Source organism: Limanda limanda, chromosome 9 (genome assembly GCF_963576545.1).
Source record: "Limanda limanda chromosome 9, fLimLim1.1, whole genome shotgun sequence".
NCBI classification, from domain to species: domain Eukaryota; kingdom Metazoa; phylum Chordata; class Actinopteri; order Pleuronectiformes; family Pleuronectidae; genus Limanda; species Limanda limanda.
In genome coordinates, this window is record NC_083644.1 from 9,275,977 (window position 1) to 9,296,127 (window position 20,151).

At 41.3% G+C, this 20,151-nt stretch overlaps 1 protein-coding gene across 3 annotated transcripts; it reads right to left on the reverse strand.

The window, feature by feature from the left end:
- Positions 1-7,014: 7,014 nt before the first annotated feature.
- On the reverse strand, positions 7,015-18,530 carry lhx9 (LIM homeobox 9). 3 transcript variants are annotated; one of them, XM_061077845.1, is made up of 5 exons: positions 17,846-18,530; positions 16,754-16,956; positions 14,271-14,638; positions 10,673-10,875; positions 7,015-7,484 (listed from the first exon to the last, which is right to left on the reverse strand). In XM_061077845.1, the coding sequence occupies exons 1-5, from the start codon at positions 18,023-18,025 to the stop codon at positions 7,428-7,430; spliced, it is 1,011 nt and encodes a 336-aa protein (XP_060933828.1). In that variant the 5' UTR covers positions 18,026-18,530; the 3' UTR covers positions 7,015-7,427. The 3 variants fall into 3 exon arrangements, with proteins under 3 accessions (XP_060933828.1, XP_060933827.1, XP_060933826.1); XM_061077844.1 differs by lacking the exon at positions 7,015-7,484 and adding an exon at positions 7,921-10,095 and having other exon boundaries at positions 14,271-14,635; XM_061077843.1 differs by lacking the exon at positions 7,015-7,484 and adding an exon at positions 7,921-10,095.
- Between the last annotated feature and the right edge of the window lie 1,621 nt (positions 18,531-20,151).

Consider the following 20,151-nt stretch of genomic DNA (forward strand, 5'->3'; position numbering starts at 1 on the left):
TAACATTGTGTTGGTAGTGGTAAATAACCATAACTTGCTCAATTTTCAACTGATTTTTAAACGATCTGGTTTGTTATAAACGTCAGAGATGTAGTTATGACACTGCATAAATTATTCATTTTTTTTAGAAAATAACATAATTATTCATAAGTATGCAGTGTCATAACTACATCTCTGACGTTTATAACAAACCAAACCGTTTAAAAATCGGTTGAAAATTGAGCAAGTTATGGTTATTTACCACTACCAAGACAATGTTATGGGTGAGCGAGCTGCCCCCTAGCAAGATGGCCGCCATGTGCGGACGTTCGTCTCCGTTGGCCGGCAACGCAAGACATCTAGCCTTTATATATGATATCTATGGGTGTCATGCCAGAGGACATTTTGTCTTGCGGACCAGACAAACTGGGAATCCAACCACCAACCCTCCGACTTGTGCTCTCTCTCCTGAGGCACAGCCACCACTAGTAGTGATGTATTTTCATTTGAATCAATTGTTGAAGCAGAGTTCATTTCTTTTCTGTTCTTCAAGATTAAAGATTTGGTATTTATCTTGACTCGGGCCAGTGGCTTTTTCCACAGCTTTTAACTATCTGCCCATAATTGACTCTGATTTCATAGAGAAAAGCCAAATACTAAACATAATGTTAGGTAGTTCAATCTATAAACATGTATCATACTTTATAAACCAACGTGTTTGCCTGTCAACAGGTAACAGTAGCTGTCAAACAAAAGTACAATATTTCTTAATGAATGTAAGTGGTTTAGAAGTTATAATGACTTTCCCCACAAATTCAATTTAAGTATTGCAATGAATGGTCTCGGTTACTTTCACTCACTTTGTGTGACACATACTTGCAACAAAAACAATAAGCCTGGTTGATGTAACTTTGCTCAGAATGTGCAGGATGATTTGTAAGCGAGTGTGGGTGTGTACGTGTGAGAGAGGGAGACGGAGCCAGCTCAGGCTTAATGGATTCTGCTGAACACACTCGTATCCACACACATCCACACAGAGCCTCTCTGGCTATTACCATACGCAGATGCATGCAGAGTACCCACACGTCCCATGACACACACCCGCACGCACACACAGCGGGTAATTGGGTATATCATGAGAATTTATTGACAAAAATGGTATCGCGGATTGACACGCATGGACAGCGCCAGCATCTGGAATTGATCAGCTTACTTTGCTTTGATAAGAGCTTCGGCGCTGATTCCAGACTGACAATTCAAACACTGCTGATACACAAGAAACACATCTGTCTCCTTCCCATCCCCATTGTTAATAATCAACAAGTTAGGTAGGTTTGTGTTTTTTCTCCCTACTTCAATAGCCTTTCTTGTTAACCTCACTGCAAATACGGAAAAAGGGAGAGATGCCTGGAGTGTAGGATTTCTCCCCCTTTTTCTTCAACAACAGTTGAAGATTAAAAGAAACGTCTCAGGGAAATCTGTCAATTCTGTATGTGAATAATGCTGTGTGGAATTTAATGGCATGAGTTATATTGGGTTTCCTCTACACCCACATTTTCTTTCAATAAGATCAATGGCGCTCAGTGACAGATAGGGACGGTCTTTTGTATCTTCAAATTTCAGGTTTCTGAGGGAATAATTAGATGGATGGATGAAAAGTAATGCATCAGTCTGCGAGGGGAGCTGCACCCGGAGATCCTCTAGTTCAACATGCATGCCTCCACGTCTGTTTGGTAGGAAAACTGTTTAATAATCGTGTCGAATTTCCATTGTTCTAAAAGTGGCTCTCTGCACTGATCTGGCGCTTTAAACCAATGGCAAACTTTTTGTGTTCTTTTTGCTGATATTGTTTATTTAACAGAGAGAGGATTTCCTTTTGATTTGGGGATTTTTTTCTCCACGTGAAGAGAGTATTGTCATCTATTTCAATCTCTTCCCCTTTAAAACTTTCTGGTGGCGCTTGCAGCGAACCCCCGAATCCAAGGATCTTCCTCTGGATGCGCTGAGGAAGGTGGAATCGCTGGAGTTTCAGTGATGCTTTGGACATTTTACTGTAAAAGTGTAATTTAACTCTGACGCGTTTGATTCTTGATTGTATTTTCGTGTGCACAAATGTTGTCTGATGACTATTAAGTTGAATTTAATTGACATCTAGATGCACATTAGGCTCAAATTGATTTTAAGGCTACTTTCAGATCATTTTTTGGAAAACCTGCTAAATATTTAAATTGTAAAGAGGAACTGTGATAGTCTGAGAACACACGCACCCCGGCTCAGTTTCTATTTTCTTCAAGACACACATTTCACTGCAATTCTACCTTGGTTTTTCATTGCTAAATATGCAGAAATGTTTGCACCCAGAGGCTGAAAGCACATTTTAAACACTTGAAAAAGGGAGAAAATGTTGATATTCTCACTCGTGTCTTTTATATCTCCCTCTGTGTTGTTGATCTGGCTCAGGGGTTAGGTATGACTGCAATGTGGTAGAGACAGAAGCTGCAGTCAAAGCTCCTGTGATCGGGTGCAGACTTCATAGAGACCAGCAGATGGAGGGGAGAGGAGCTGCGTGCATCCTGAAGGTTTAGCAAGAACTGAGAGGTTAGACTCCGCCAGTACAAAGATGACCTGTCACACACTGAAGCCTGCCGTATCAATGCAGACGAGCTTCCTGTTTATCTACCTCACAGAGCGCAGCCATTAGAGGAAGAGAGAGAGAGGGATTACAGATGGAAATATGTATGAAATGTTGTCTCTCCCTCCGTATACCCAGACGAACTTGGAGGCAGCGAGCATGTGATGACTGCATTTCCATTTTATTTTCTGCTAATTAATGTTGTTTTGTCTTCAAAGCGCAATTGCAACCCATAGTTATCAGCCTTGATCGCAGCATTTTCAAGGTTGTTTAGATGTGAGCCGTCACATAACAAATACGCATAAATATAGAATAACAGCACAACAGAGAAATAAAGGATTTATGGCGTGTGGAGAGCAGCGCGCAAATGAGGCACAGGAGAGATAGTCTGCGGTAATGTGAAGGACAAAACTGGCATATTATTTCTGCCTAGATCACTACAAGAAAATCTATTTCTCAGTGGCTGCTTTTGTGTTTCTGCATTTGTGTGCGTGTGTGTGTGTGTGTGTGTGTGCGTGTGTGCGTGTGTGCGTGCGTGCGTGGATGCATGTGCACAAATGTATCTGTTAGCATATTCCTGCTCTTGGCAAACATCCAGCACTGTGGATCTCTCCACCTGCTCGGCGTCAACCAGAAGGGCAGGCCTCAGTCTCTCACACACACACACACACACACACACACACACACACACACACACACACACACACACACACACACACACACACACACACACACACAAACACACACACACACACACACACACTAGTCGCTGTACACGTCTACAGTGGCTACACACACATACACACACACCAGTAGAGCTGCGTCTCATTCACATCATCACCCCGCTGACATCTGCCTATGTGTGTGTGTGTGTGTGTGTGTGTGTGTGTGTGTGTGTGTGTGTGTTTCCTGGTGCCGGTGTGTATTTGTGTTAGCGGGGTGGCTGGTGTGCAAGGTGAGGTTAAATAGGTGCCTAGCAATGAGAGGATGGAACTGAGGTGGAACTGGCAGAATGTCATACACACACAGACACACACACACACTCACACACACAAAAACACACACACGCAGCGACAGTAGAAACAACACCATCAGAGACACATGTAAACTGCAGGTTGAGGCAGAGTGAAGACCTATGCCTCAGTGATCACTCCATACTTTGTTTTGACCCTGTCGCCTGTCGCCTGTCACTGTGTGTGTGTGTGTGTTTGTGTGCGTGTGTGTGTGTGAGTGTGTGTGTGTGTAATACCTTGCAGAGACTTGCTGATCACACAGAAGAGATGTCGTCGTCGGAGTTAATACATGTTCGGGAAATAATCACACATCTGTTGTTCCATGTTGAGAATAACTTTGATTTCTGCTGGAAGACGTTCGTGAAGGAATATCTGATGTCCACATTACGAGCAGAGATTTCCTCTGATACACTTTTGTTATAACAGATAAAGTCAAGTGTTCAGACCTTTAGTTCATCATTTGACCTTTATGAGTGTTGCACTTTTTGAGGCAGATCTGATCAAATAACAGGCCTCGGCTGCAAATAACACACAATTTAGCAGGATTTAGAAACATCACCCTGATGAACTCACATGTATCTGGATCATAGACCCTTTTAATTATATGTGACTCCAGTAAAGGTTTTATCAGCAGCTACAGTATCCAGACTTTTTATAAATCAGGGGCCATAAAGGGGCCACAGTTTACACTAAGGGGCCGATGATATGTACAACATCCTTGCACATTACCTGTTAAGAAAGGTCCACATTTAAGTCATTTTTTGTATAGTTATAGCATTATTGCTGTGATGAAAGACACATGTCATTGAATATATTTCGGAAATTGTTCCCTCTTCAAGCACAATGTCTTCTTAATAAGAACTTATAATTCATTGTTAATTCTGCATTATTATCACTAGTGTATTTAAAAAATACAACTGACAGGACAAGGACACTTCAGGGGCCGATCAGATTTAAGCTGGGGCCTGAGCCCCCCCCCCTGTCCTCCCCCTGGGTCCGCCCCTGGTCTATACATCTGAAGTGTCGCAGTGGGGGTTGAGTTCCTGGACAACATTTATATGGAGATTGAAGCTGAAAAGGTAAAACACAGTGTCACACCTATCACCGTAGGATTACTGAAGCTTTATGGACAAACTGTTCGTGTGACAGCAAACACGTCGGGTTGTCTGGATTGTTTTTGCACAGTCATTGTAAACAGACGCTGTCATTTAACAGGAGGAAGTGGTTAGAGGTGGGAGGAGGACGTGAGCGGCAGAGACCCTCCTCTCTCACATGTTGAGGCCTCTACACACACAAGGCATTATTACTTATTTATTTATTCATCGATTGATGCAAAAGTAAGGATCAGAGCTTGTAGATGGTTATCGCTCTATGACAAATACAATATATATACAAATACACATGTGCTCAAATGCTTGTAAGCAATAACGTCATCATTAGGTCCAACAAGGAGGTTATGTTTCCACCCCTGTCCATTTGTTTGTTGGTTTGTTTGTTTGAAAGCAAGATTGCACATAAACAACTGGATGGACACGTAGGAACCCATCAAATTTAGGTGCAGATTCAGATCAGGGATTTTATCACAAATTTTTTTTTGTTTTTAACATTTTCACCATTTTCCCATTGAATAATTCATGAATCTTGATGGAAACAATCAGGTACATGTAGGGATCTGATATCTATTAATGTGTGAAATTTGGTGCAGCTTGATTGAATTTAAGGAAACTGGAGGTAGGTTCTCTACTGAGTACCATTCCAGTTCAGCAATTCTGCCCCCCCCCCCCCCCCCCCCCCCAGTATTTGTCCATTCTCCATATCATTTTATATATCTTTGGAAATACCTGGAATAGGGTGAAGCAATCCTTCTGGGAAGAAGATGGTTGAACAGACCCACACCCACACACTCACATTCTAGTGTTGTGATAGGCTGCATTCCAGTCACCAACAACAACACCAACAGGCAAACCCCTGAAATTCTTGTCAACACGGGGCCGTGATGTTGTCCAGAATTTTTCATCCCGCAGCTCCAAGGGAGGGAAAAAGAAGAAGCTGAGCGGCGCTGGCTGTGTTTGTTTGTGTTTCCTCTGCAGCCCGGCTTCCTGTAGCTCTGTGGTGTCAACCCGCCCAGCGTCAGGCCCGGGGAACGCCAGCCCGGCTGCCACAGCGCCCAGGCACCCCAGCGACTGAGGTTTCTTCTTGGACTGACTGAAGTGTTTGCTGTTTCCCACATTGTTGGAATTCAACACCAGCCTGTTTACTGGTCCCCATGTGGCTTTAGTCTCTCTCTCTCTTTTCTTTCTCTCTCTCTCTCTCTCTCTCGCTCTCTTCCCACAACACACCCTCTCCTTACATCACACACATAGCATATAAATACTAGGTAATGAGACTGTACGCTGCCAAACTCTGAAGATATGTGTGCTCTGTAGTTTGCATAATAACTTCTTCTCCAACCATTTTACTGTACATGTCAGGTTTGACTTCAATCATAACGATAAAGTTGTTGTTTTTATTGCAAAAAAAACATTTAGGTGTGAAAATGTGTGAATTTACCTTTAAGTCTCATTGAGTTTGAAATAGAATTGAAAATAATTTTTGTGTAAAATAAACTGTGACAATGCCACATGTTGTATGATCTATATATAGGAGCGTTTAGCAGTGTTATGACATGCTCCAAATATTTAGCTAAAATCAGTAGAAAGGACAATAATGTGTTACCCTCCATGTTGAGCTGAATGTCGAGAACAAATAAGCTTGAAGCATCGTGTCCTTACAATGACATGTGTTCAGTTTCCCACTGTGAGGTGCTGTACGGGCATCAGGGACGTCAATCTTATCATTATCGTGCTTTATTTTTTGCAGCTGACAATGACTCATACAGTGAATCAAAGGAAATAATACACATCTCAAGGAAAAATGTTAACAAGATGATGAGGCGCATGCAAAATGAGGATCTCTTCTTTATCTGCTTTGTGTTTTTTTCTTCTTCTTCACTTCCTTCCCTCGGTGCAGCCAGATGGCAAAGCTCCAGCTCTGCAGTCCCCCTTCATACACTCATCAGATTTGATGGGCATCCTGCTGCCGAGTTTCAAGGAGGCCATGTGTTTATGAAATGACACTCGTGACAAAAGAAAACTTCTATTTAGCAAGCTGATTCTTGGGTGGGGTGCATGGGGGCAGCAATGTGTGTGTGTGTGTGTGTGTGTGTGAGAGAGTGTGTGTGAATGTATATAGTAAGTATAGTTGGTATATATTGTGCTTACATAGGAGCAAGGAAGTGGGGGAAGTGTGTGTGTGTGTGTGTGTGTGTGTGTGTGTGTGTGTGTGTGTGTGTGTGTGTGTGTGTGTGTGTGTGTGTGTGTGTGTGTGTGTGTGTATTTCAGTAACATCCATACCGTCTCCATTTCACACTGTTGTCATGTCGAATGCCATGTTTGTTGTTTTTTTTGTCACATCCTGTTTCTTTCTGTTGTCTTTTCTTTCTCTTTTTTTTAACTATGATACAATACATTTTATTATAATTTTGTGCATTTATAAGTTCCAATACAGAAAGATTTTTTCTTTTTTATCACATTGATTTCAGATTTTATACATTGGTGGTTCTCCTCCGCCGATGGACTCAAACATTCAGGACAAACCTTTGTATTTTTTCTTTTTAAAAAATCCTCTGTTGTACATTTGCAACTGAAACAGGATTTTATGGTGGTTGTTTATTTGTTCTCAATTTGCTATCATCTTATCCTAATATTGTCTTTGTCTTCAATCGTGATGAATTCCCATCAAAGTTTCCCCCTTCTCTTAATACTTTAGGGAATTTTCAAACGTCGGGATGTATGGCTGTAATGCCCCAAGATTTGTTCTCCCTGAAAGAAATGATAGAGTAAGAATATATTAACTACAGAGCAACCTGGCTTTACTGGGTCTGCATTTACTCTTACTTCATTTTAGGTTTACCAATATGTAATGCATAAATATAAATATATATATATATCAATATATGCTTTGCAGCATTCCTTGGATTTAAATTTTAAAGCCATGTTCATGCATTAAAAAGCAATTTCATATTTTTGACTGCAGGGTTTAGATGCAAATCCATGGGGCATTACGTTAAAAAACCATAAACATCATAAAATAGGAAATAGAAATTAAAAATGAAGGCAAAAATGAGGACGTTTAACTGGTCATCAATAACTCAATGCTGTCTCATTTGTTGATGTGACAAAACAAAAGGAATAATTTTCAAGAAGGAACACAAAAAATGGCAAGTGTAATGAAAAATAAAACCCATTTAAAGCAAAGTAGTTTTATTCACACAAATTTAATAAGATATATAACAACCGTTTGGTCCATAAATATTTAAGGGGAAATAGTTTCTATACACCATCTTTATCAAGAAACAGGGAAACATGGACAATCTTGATAGAACACTTACTGTACTCAACTATTAACACGAAGATCAATATATAAGGTTCTTGGATTACCCAACTATATCTGAAAGAGTGCACAAATGCTTTCTATGACATCGCTGCCCCCTTTTTTAAAAACAGGATACACCAAAAAAAAGATCTTCGGAAATAAGATGCAAAACAGTACAAAACTAGTGAGGCGTCAAAAGGATGTGAATCAGTTAACAAAGAACACATATATCCTGAATTTCACAAACTTTCTCCCAAGTTATAGCATAAGGCACATAGTAGAACTGAGTTAGGCGTCTACCTCATCGAGTAGATCTAGAGTTACCACTTTGTTCTACAGTAGAACAAACTGTGACGCGCTCACAATGAAATGCATCAACTCCATTGAAGATTTGCTCTTTCCCTCTTTCTCTCCTTTTTTCTTTCCCTCCTCTACCTTTCAGCCAGAAGAAACATGTTTTTGGTTTCTGTTCAGTGGCAAGTGTCATTAAAGAAAGTATAAATATGGCCAAAAGAGAGAACACATGGACGATGATTTCCCACTGGCTGCCTCTCACGACTCCACCTATCTGAGGTCATTTGAATGTTTGTGTCAGCTCGACAAATCTAGTCTGCAACGTCGCACCCCCCCCCCCCTTACTCCTTTTCCCTTTTTTCAAAAAATCACATTGTTACCCTGAGCAACATGATAAAAACAATAATGCACTTTTCACTGGGCAGTATATTGTCACTGTGCAATTGAGTTTAGCTGTGGATCTATGGATATGTTTGCTAGGATTCATCCATTTGCCTGCGGTGAATCGATGAGGACAACGAATCTGAAAAAGTGCTCTGTCAAGGAAACAGTCGACTACAACGGTGCCCGTTAACTGCTCTCCGATCTGAATTCCTCCTGCTCGCCTCTAATCACCAAGCTCTTGTGTTGATGTGACTGCGTTACATGTCGGACAGTCACCACTGCACAGACTGTGGGACTAGCTTCTTGAATTTCTCAAGACATAAAAATGTGTGTGTGTGGTTTTTGGGGCATCTACCTGCCATCTTAGCCGCGATGGTTGGGTGCTTGTAATGTAATTTAGACGTTCTACACGTAGCTCTGTGAAATATCCCAATGGCCGATTCCGTCCAACTCAGTCTCACAGACTGAAACATACGGAAATAATTAAAGCCTGTTTTCTGGAGTTACCCAATACAGAACATTCTACAAGTTTATTTCCCAAATTATTCCAAACAGAAAAAAAATCTTTAAATTGGATAGTGCGAACACAGTGCATACATATACAGGGTTCTGAGTGCAGAATATTCATATTATTTACCAATTAACCATAAATTAGAGAGGGATCATTTGATCATAATTCAATACAAATGTACAAATCAAGTCAAATCAAGTAAAACTACTTATTTTTTCAGACAAGATTCAAGTTTCGTTATTTTTTTCCAAATAGGCTGTGAAACACACAACAACTTTTCTAATGCCTTCAAGTTCAAAAAGTCTTATCCAAGATTGAGATCTGCGTCCTGCGAGTCAACTACAGTCATGGCTGCCGTGCGGTTTCAAATGCTACACATTAAAATGATTCCTCGTGTTTTAATGTGGTCGCTGCTGTTCTTGTTCCTGTTCTTCTTGTTTGTGTACACAGTACAGCACGTTCTGTGCCAAGGAGCTGTCTCTGGTTCATTTAAAGGTGTCACTTAAAAAAATAAAATGTCAATCGAAGAAGATAAAATAAAATTCAAAAACAAACCAGCAAATAAAAATCAGATAAAATAAAAAATAAAAATAAATCAATCCGCTAGAGATAGCTTGTTAGAAAAGGTTTGTCAAGGTAGTTTGTGAAGGGCTCCCCGAATCATGGCTGTCCAAACTAGAGGTGACGGAGGTCACTACAGTGATAGAGGGGTTTGTCAGGTCTGTTAGTGTGGCCGCGCTGGAGGGGGGGGTCAGGGCCCCACTGTCGGATGAGGGTGCAGGGAGTGAGGTGCCATCAGCCTTATCAACTCCATTCTCCTGTCGCAAAACGTTCCTTCTGAATTTGGCTCTTGCGTTTTGGAACCAAACCTGCAAACCAATCCCAGTGTGGCTTTTACTTTTCGTGTTTAGGTAGGATTAATTTTTAAAAAAGAATCATGTGTACATCAAGTTATCACAGCGGTCACTCTATCAAGCTGCTCTTTCCTCACATAGATAAATCTTTATACGGCATTTTGAGCTGAAGGGACAGATAGCTATGAACCAGTTAGCTCCTGAACAAAGATATTTAATAGCAAATCAAAACAATAATCCTGATCAAAACTTTTATCTGCGATAGTTGAATTACACCTCTTTCTGCTCCTGAGATAAAAAGGACATGTGCACTCTCGTTATTATTAATATTAGCAACAGTCTAACCTATTTTGCGCTTAAGAGCTACTTTTCTTTCCCAAAAAGAAACATTAAATAATTTACAAAATCTCAGATAAAAACCCCTGGATATACATCTAATGACTAAATGGACCAACCAAACAAACAGAAACGAAAAAAGATGACGTGGATGATCATTTGGGTGTGGGATGAGGGGGGCGTGGAGGAGGGGTGGGGTGCAGACACACACATGGGCTGATCAGATATCAATAAGAAGAACGGACTCGCGGCTTACCTGGAGAACTCTCTTAGTGAGGCCCGTTTTCTGGGCCAGCTGCTTTAAGTCCTTGGCATCTGGGTTGTGGTTGATGGCAAAGTAGGATTTCATTGTCCGCAGCTGATGGTGTTTGAAGGAGGTCCGCATGCGCTTGGTCTTCTGCGTCGGAGCGTAGGACCCCTGGTCCCGGTCCATGTGATCCGTGTCATTCTCGTTGCAGCCTGAGAGGTCAGAGAGCAGAGCACAGGGCGAGATCAGACACCCGAAGAACTACGCATTCATTTTCACTCTCGAAAAATTCTGTTTCCAAAATTTGTTTTCGTTGTCTGAGGACAATCGGTGATGATGAACTTCATATGAAGCAAATCACCACAGTGAGAATCATGTTTTAGAGACAGAAATCACTCATTATTAAGATAAACTTGTTTAATGGCCTTCACACACTTTATGAACTCAAGTAAATATGCATATTTCCATTGACCTAAGCCAACTACTTTATATTATTATGTGTCGTCATAGTAAATAATTGAAGTTTTTATACGTAGTTAGAAAATACAAATCAGCGAAGGTAAATCAACGGACCTGATGAAACTGCAGACATTTAAAACATTGCCAGTTTTGGTTATCGTGTTTTTTTCTGTAAGTGCCAGAGATTTAATAAGAAATTAAATGAAAATAAAGCAAAGTGATGGCTGTGCTAAATTAATTCTGCTTCTATTTGCTAAGACTAACAGGCCTAATAGGGCTCATTTGTCATAGCTTAGCGTGTAAAATACTTAAAGATGTAGATGTGCAAAAAAAACGGCTCCACACTAAATTAAAGGCGTGCGTGCAAGGTAACGCTGAGGCTGAAAATCTTCATCACAGCATTAAAAAAATCTATGTTAACACTCAGTTATAAATATATATTTTTAAAGAAGATCTGTGCATAATTCTGTTCCGTTGCAACAGAGACGATCCCTTGGAATTCTCGCATTGTGACTGTGGAACATTGACATGATTTCTATACGAAAACATCCAGTGATTCAGATTTTTTTTATAGAATTTAGGTTTCACGTTAAACAGATCTCATCACTTATTCCACTGAAGATGCAGAGGAGCTCGACGCAGCACAGATTTTAATATAAATCATAAAGTAAGCTGCTGTAATTTGCCTGTCTCCCTGCGTGTGTCCAAAATGCTGAGCAGTAGTTTTTCTCTGTGGCTGATAAATGATCAAATGAACGATCTCAACACAAGGTGCAGTGCAAACACTTTCCTGTGCATGAATCATTAAGTTAAATCGCAAATCAGTTTAAATGAGGAACAGTGGGTTTTATGTGTTTTTGTTTTACTTCCTCTCGTGACACATGTCATGGACATCTCATGCTGTGCAGCTGCAGCCTTCACAGGGCTTGTGTTTGACTTGATGTTACCCACTAGGGGTCTCTATATCCAAACAAGACCCAAGTTTTCAGAGAGCTGTGGAATACTCTGTGGACCCACACCTTTCCCTAGTGGAAACAAACATGAATGTGCTCGCTAAAGCAGAAACAAAACCTCGAACAAAACCTCGTCCCATTTGTCAAGAAGGAGATTCTCCTGATCTGCAGAGCCAGATTTTATCCGGAGCCAGAAAAAAAAAGGTTTAACAGAACAACAAAGGAATAAAAAGGGAAATGTCAAAATGATTCAGTTGTGCCCTCAAACATTATTTAAAAATGTCCCATAAAATTGTTTGTAAATGTGATATTTTGAATGTTGTTAGGTGGCATTAAATTCAGCATTTATTTAACAATTAAAAAATGTAACTTCAGAACAAAAAGCCAATTAGCTTTTTTTTCTTTTTTATAATACAAAAATTCTATTCTATTTAAAAATCCCCATTGAGTCATATAATATTCCCAGTTGGTCTTTCACTGGTCTGACATCATCTCGCTGCATTTGGTCTGTCTCTGCATTTTTCTTTAGTGTGACTTTTGTACCTTGTTGTGGTTGTGTTACTCATTTTAAAGCTTTGTTTGACGAATGCGTGTTGCCCCATTTTAAAACAACAACCCTGCAGACCCTTGCTGGTTATTTGTCATCGCATGAGAACTTGAGGATTTGCATAATCTCCTAAGAATTGTGTTTATCCTGGAAACAGACCCCAGCCCCTGTGTGGTGTACAGTTCAGGCTCCGTAGCCCCCCGGGCCCCCCGAGCCCCCGGGCCCCCTCGCCCCGCGGCAGGCCCCTCTGCCCGGCCCTGAGAACCGGCGCTGACCGCCGCTCAGGGGCCAGGGGATTCCAACGTCACCTCCAATTAACGGAGAACAATTAACGCGCAGATTACCCTGATTCCCCCCCACTCGCCGGGAACACAGGGAACTTTTCAGCACAATGACAAAGTTTCCCAAGCGCGACCTAATGCGCAGAAAGCGACAGCAGAATGGGGACGCTGTGGGGGGGCTGGGGGGGTTTCCAGGAGGAACCTACATTCACCAGCAGCTCAGTGTCCGTCGGCCTCGCTGCTTTTGTTCCGCCAGCAAAAAGGTCAAGCACGTTCTTGACGTTTATTTGGCTGCGAGTTTATGTTTCTTCTAGATCTCTTTTCCACGCACCGACCCTGCGCCGCATTTCAATCCCTTCACACTCGCTCCATACATTTAATTTGACCCGAATTAATGGTAATTGAAGAAGTCGATGGCCGAGGTCAGATTTCGATCCTTCTCCCGCACTAGACGGTGCGTTCAAGGACCACGTAGAACACAGAGCTGCAGATCAATTAGCCCTCGGCCGCGGGCGTTCACCTACATTTGCATCTGCCTACAGGGCTCGTGGATTCATGTCCTAGAACATGGGGAGATACGCGTTAAATATGGGAACCCTTAGAAAATATTTTACATATTGTTTTTAACGATTAAAAAATTATTTAAAAAAATATTTGTATTTATTTATGTGCGATTTTATTATTGATTTTTACGGGCTGCAATTAAATGAATAAATTATATAGGCCAGTATGGTTTTAGTGTAAGATACATAAAGCAGAATCTGGCAAAAGGTTCAAGGACAAAAGGGTCTTTAAGTGGATATTTAACCCGAGCTCCTTCAAGAATGACTCCATGTTTAATTAACATTATAGTTCATGTTATAGGTCTCACCGTTCCACGACAGTCAAAGACTAAAGGCTGCTTTTGCACCGTAGACAACAATGAGAATCTCATTCGCCTTGAAATGTATGAATTCTATATTTAGGGTCCGAGCACTGACAGGCACTGACAGACGTGAGGCCCTATTGAAATTGTAAGGAATTATTAGTATTTATTATTATTAGTAGTAGTAGTAATATTATTCAGGCAAATGAATTGGCTTTTTGGAGCTTTAACATGCTAAAATTCTTACCAAAATTTGCAGAAAGTTAGAAAGTGGTGGAAATTAAACGTATCCTGGAGGAATTTTCAATGGGCGTGGCAAAACGGCTCAACGGTGCCCCCCGAGACCCCCGAAACGTGTTCACATTGACCGATCTTCACAAAAATCGATACATAGGTGTCTCATGACCAGACAAACAAAAAAGTCTGAGGGAGCAATTTGAAAAACGCTACAGGAAGCCTGCTATTTTGCATTTAGCTGCATTTTGGCCATATATATATATACCTGTGTTGTAGCTGGGTATATCGATCCCCATGGCCGGGCTCTTCCTCTTCCTCGGCCGGCCCTTCTGGGCACTGCCGGTGCCGGTGAAGTAGGGCAGCGCCAGGCCGCCCCCCCCCTTGGCCGCCAGCTCTGCGAAGTTGAGCTGGGGGGGGTAGTCCGGGCCGGGCAGCCCCCCCAGGCCCTCGAAGTGCAGGCGGCAGTACACCAGCAGGTCCTTCATGCCGAAGTGGTCCCCCGTGGTGAGGGTCTTGTTGCACGTGGTGCACGTGAAGCAGCTCAGGTGGTACACGGAGTCACGTGCTCGCATGACCATCTCCGAGGCCGAGATCCCGAGGTGGCAGCGCGCGCACCTCTGCACGGAGAACCTTCTGGAACACACACAGCGTCACACACCTCGTCCGGGGACACCACGTTACATTACATTACATTACATTCAGAGGTGTCAAGTAACGAAGTACAAATACTTTGTTACCTTCCTTAAGTAGACACTTTGGGTATCTATGCTTTGGAGAGGCGGTGGACTAGTGGCAGAAACTTGGACTATGGGCAGAAAAGGTCTCTGGTTCGACTCCACGGAGAAACAATAAAAAGACGAACCTGGATGCATCTGTCCAAAAATTCTCCCTACCCTGTCTAGTGCCCCTGAGCAAGGCACCTTACTCCCCTAATATCTGCTCCCCGGGCGCCGTACATGGCTGCCCACTGCTCTGTGTGTCCTGTACCGGATGGGTTAAAAGCAGAAGTTAAATTTCCCCTTGCATGAGTGTGCATATGTTTGGGACAAATAAATGTATCTTAATCTTACTGGAGTATTTATTTTTCAGACGACTTTTTACTTCTACTCCTTACATTTTCACGCAAATATCTGTACTTTCTACTCCTTACATTTTAAAAATAGCCTTGTTACTCCCATTTCATTTTGGCTTGTTTTCATTCCGGTTTGTCATCGTTCAAAAACACACACAATGTGCCGCCGTCCTCGCAGCATTCCCACATTTTTCAACATAACATTTTTTTTTGGAGGAGGTGGGGTAGTGCACTATAGGCCCCTGAGACGCGGCTTAAAAGTTTGTCTTTAATGGAAAAAAAATTCCCCTTATTATTACTTTTACTTTTATACTTTAAGTAGTTTTGAAACCTATACTTTTATACTTTTACTTAAGTAAAAAGCTTGAGTTGATACTTCAACTTCTACAGAAGTCCTTTTAAACCCTAGTATCTATACTTCTACTTGAGTAATGAATGTGAATACTTTTGACACCTCTGATTACATTACATTACATTACATTTCATTTAGCTGACGCTTTTATCCAAAGTGACTTACAATAAGTGCATTCAACCCGAGGGAATAAACCCAGGACAGTACAATTTCTTCTAAATAAAGCAAAACTACAAAGTGCTATTGGTAAGTGCCATCTTAGTGCTACCAAAGCGTTAGTTTCAAAAGTGGTTATTTTTTTTAATTTTTTTTTTTTTAAATTTTTTATTCAAGGTACAGTCGGAAGAGGTGTGTTTTTAGTTTTCTGCGGAAGATGTGTAAACTTTCAGATGTCCGGATGTCAATTGGGAGCTCATTCCTTCATTTAGGAGCTAGGTTACACCAGGTTACACATACACACACACACACACACACACACACCAGCACCTCCCTGTGTGTGTGTCTCAGCTGTAACACTGGGATCACACCCTGAGCTGCAGCAGCACATCTGGCCTGCAACTGGCTGACGGCTTCCTGCTCCACCAGCCTCACTTGGTTTTAAAAATACTATATCTGTGTACAAATACTTTCACTCATAAATAAGAAGCTTTAAAATGCCAGTACTGATACAAACATAAAACTGCTAACCCGGTGTATTTCACATTAAACACAAGAGGCTGCATGTTATTAGAATGTGAGACAGCTCGCAGCACATCGAGCATTTCTCTGTCATTACTGCGGCTGTGCATTATAAAGCCACTCTGGACTGTGCGTGGATTGTTAAATATATAGGTTATATTAAAATATAGGCTAACACGTGACCCAGGAAATATGTTTCTTCCATTCATGCTGACAAAACAAAAGCAGGGATGTGTAATGTGGGTTGTTCTTTGTTTTATGAGAGTGACTCTCAAGTTAATGTGTATTTTACATAATACACCCAGAGCTGGAAAATGTCTAAAGCACAAACATTTAAAATTACAATTTAAGATTATTCCCATTCAACAACAAGCCTGGTCAATGCAGACTGTTGTGATTTATAAAAGAATAAACATGAGGCCTGTTTGGACGAGAGGTCTGAGACATAAATCCAGACGAGCAGCTTCAGCCTGTTGAATCGCTGCTAACAGTGTCTGTACTTTTTAAATGTAGTTGCATTTTTTACATTACACCAGGATCATAAATGGATCCATGCGTGCATTACGTGGGTGATTCTACGCGCTTGCATGTGTGTGCATGACAGTAACTAAAGTGTAAATAAACGCTGAACCTGGATTTTTCTTACCTGTAGTAATCATCTTTGCAGTAGATACTTCCATCCTTTGCAAAACACGTTAGCTCCGACTCCAGCGCCAGTTTACATTCACAGCACTTGAGGCATCGCAGGTGCCACTGCTTGTCCACGGCCAGGAGGTAATATCTGTCCGAGATCTTCCCTCCGCAGCCGGCGCACAGAGCAGGCTTCTCCGGGCTCATGGAGGGCATGGTCTGCGGGCAGAGAGGGAGAGGACACGGTCACTGCACTGCACCAGAAGCATGCACATTGTGTGTTATAACACGTAATACACAACAATATCTGGACATTAAGTTCAACTTTATTCGGAACCTCGATGAGGCCATTGGGGGCTTTTTCAACACGATGACAAACAATTACAAGCTTCGGGCCCAAATGAAGGAATAATGCTGAACAACCGTGTTTCTAAAAATCCATAAAATGTCGAGCAGAATTAAAAACATTAGATTTTACATCACGAGTTTAATCGGCTGTTTATTTGTAGCCGTGAACAACAACTTCACTTGAATTGATTTAAGAAATCGCATATAAATAATATATTAAACATATTGCAAACAGGTAAAGAATTGTTTTCTGTCAAAATCCAAAAGCACAAATTTAACAACAACAATAACACAAATTATAATAATTATCATTACTATTATTCACACAGTTTTTCTTATCTCTTTCTCTTATTTTTATAAAACCAACTGCCACTAAAATTATGTAATAAGCCCACAGAAAACGAGATGTTACTGTTAATTATAATAATGTACAATGTTTAATTTAATAATAAGAGAAACTCAGTGTTTCAGCTATTTAAACAACTGGATGTTAAACGCTGCAGCCAGTTTGCTTTTGGTAATTCATTTTGTGCAGCTATTAAAGTTTTCAACAATTGCAACAATCCACGAGGAGGTGAAAAGTAGTTTTAACAAATTTAGTTGGACTAAAATACATTTTAAATTTGATTTGTACATAAAGAAGTGGCTGAGCTCCTCCTCTCCTGTCTCCTACTCACCACCAGAACAACTACAACACGGTTCCCTGCGCGTTACCGGGTAGAACAAGCAGTTTTAACACGGGTCCAGCCCCGGCTCTTACCGACTCTCTCCCGTTCAGCTGCATGCCCTTCGCCAGCCGAGACTCCGTTTTCGACCTCCTCTCCATCTCCTCCATGATCCCTTGGATGTGGTCCCCGGAGATCCCGTGGAAAAGCATGGCTCCCGGTCCTGGACGCAACTTGCAACTGCTTGCCTCTCTCTTGCAGCCCACAACTTCCATATACCTCAGCTCATCCAAGGTGGGCTCTGGGGCTCTGGGGGGCTCAGGGGGGGGGCGCAGGGAGCCCCAGAGACTCAGGCTCAGATCACCTCCTCGCCACAGTGCAAAGGCAACTGGAAGGAAAAGGAGCAAGGGAGGAAAAGGAGCTACAGCATGGGTGGGACAGGAGGAGGAGTGGTGTGTGTGGTGCACCAGCGTTCTCTCCTGCTTCCCGTCAAATGTCTCTCTCCTCCAGAAAGAAAGACAGGAACAACAACAATAATAAAAAAAAATAAAGAAGAAGAATAAAAAAAAAATTGTATAGTCCAACTGGTGCGACAGAGCGGTGTGGAAGTGGTGTTGGTGGTGGCGAGGGAGGAGGGGAGGGAGGGGGTGCAGTATGAACACTCTCCCAAAAATAATGACACACAGTTATTGTTGTTTCTCTCTCTCTCTCTCTCACTCTCTCTCCTTCTCTCTCACTCTCTCTCTCTCTCCCGGTTCTCCCAGGCAGGGGCTCCGCGGTGCTTGGAGGTCAGGTTGGGACTGACTGGATTTCAGCACCGTGTCCTATTTGTGAAGGGAGCAGAGCCTGCCCAGTCTGAATAATTTGGTAGGAGGAGTTCCCCTCTCTCTCCCTCTCTCTCACACACACACACACACGCACACACTCACTCCCCCCTCTCTCTCTCTCTCCATCACACACACTCTCTCTCTCCCTCTCCTTCTCCACTGATTTTCTATTCACCAACAAAGAGCTGTCACTCTCTCCCTCAAAAACCTCCCGATGCTGCTGCTGCGAAGGACCACCGCTTCATGGTACTGACATTTTCATTTACTTTTATTCCCACATTTAGGGGCGAGGACGCTGCGGTGTGGACAACCGATGCATACAACAACAACAAAAAAAAGATAATAATAATAGTAATAATAATTAACTGAAATAAACTTTGAATAATTTAAACGCATATTTTTCATCCATTTTGCACATCTTAAATAAATATATGCATCTTAATTAAAATTAATGGTCTTTAGTTATAATAACAGGACGTTTAATTTCAAGAGTTTATTAACTTTAATTATACGTTTTATCATGAAATTACATTAATGTTTAGGGATTTAATCGGTTTCGAATTTGATTTTAGTGTGTGTGTGTGTGTTAAATTTAATACTGTCTAAAAAAAATTGATCAAAGCTGATAAAATTTAAAAAACTGCTCAGCATCAAACTCCTTCAAAATAAGACAATTTTGAATTTTTTTATTTATTTTCCCCACTTATACCAAAGCTCATTTTTTGACGTATTGATAACAGATTTAATTTGAGCAGGCGACAAACCACTCCCTCTTTTATAGTCTACATTTACAGGCTGGTCTTTTCAGTGCAAAATCAATTTTTATCTCCATCAAACGAGCATCATAGATTTTTACCGAGCCTCATTAACACGGTCCCTGCAGGGTCTCTGGAATTAGACCTAAAATCTGCTTCACTGGTTCTGATCATGAGCGGAAAAACAGGACCATATATATTTTGGTGTTTTCTTATGGACCCTGAAGCATGACAAAAAAAAACACCTCCATAATATTTAATAATGATAATCTACACTGTGCACGAGGCTGTGAGGCTACAATAAAAGATCTGTGTCCGTTTTAAAGGATGTGAAAACTCTGTAACACAAAGTATATATACACATATATATATATATATATAATATAATATATATATATATATATATCTCTGCAGACCGATGAGTTTAAGGTCCGACTCACTGCAGGACGAGGAATGATGACAACAAGAAAAAAGAAAAGCCAGCTCGAGGTATTTTGACAAACACAACACAGGCCTTTACAGCTGATATCCGGATAACGAGCTCTGCATGCTTCCTGCAATATCATATATATATATATATATATAAAATACTAATATATATATATTGCATTAAAACAATAGATATATATTTACTGTCTGAATCTGTGACTCTTTGGTCCCATTAATAGATTTACTGAGGGGAGGGAGGTGGTGGTGGGAGGTGTTTGCAGGTGTGGATGCTTCATTACTTCATATCGAGACGTGTTACATTATCTCTTGTGTCTCTGCCCCCCCCCCTATCCCCTCCACCACCACCACCACCACCGACATCACCCACCA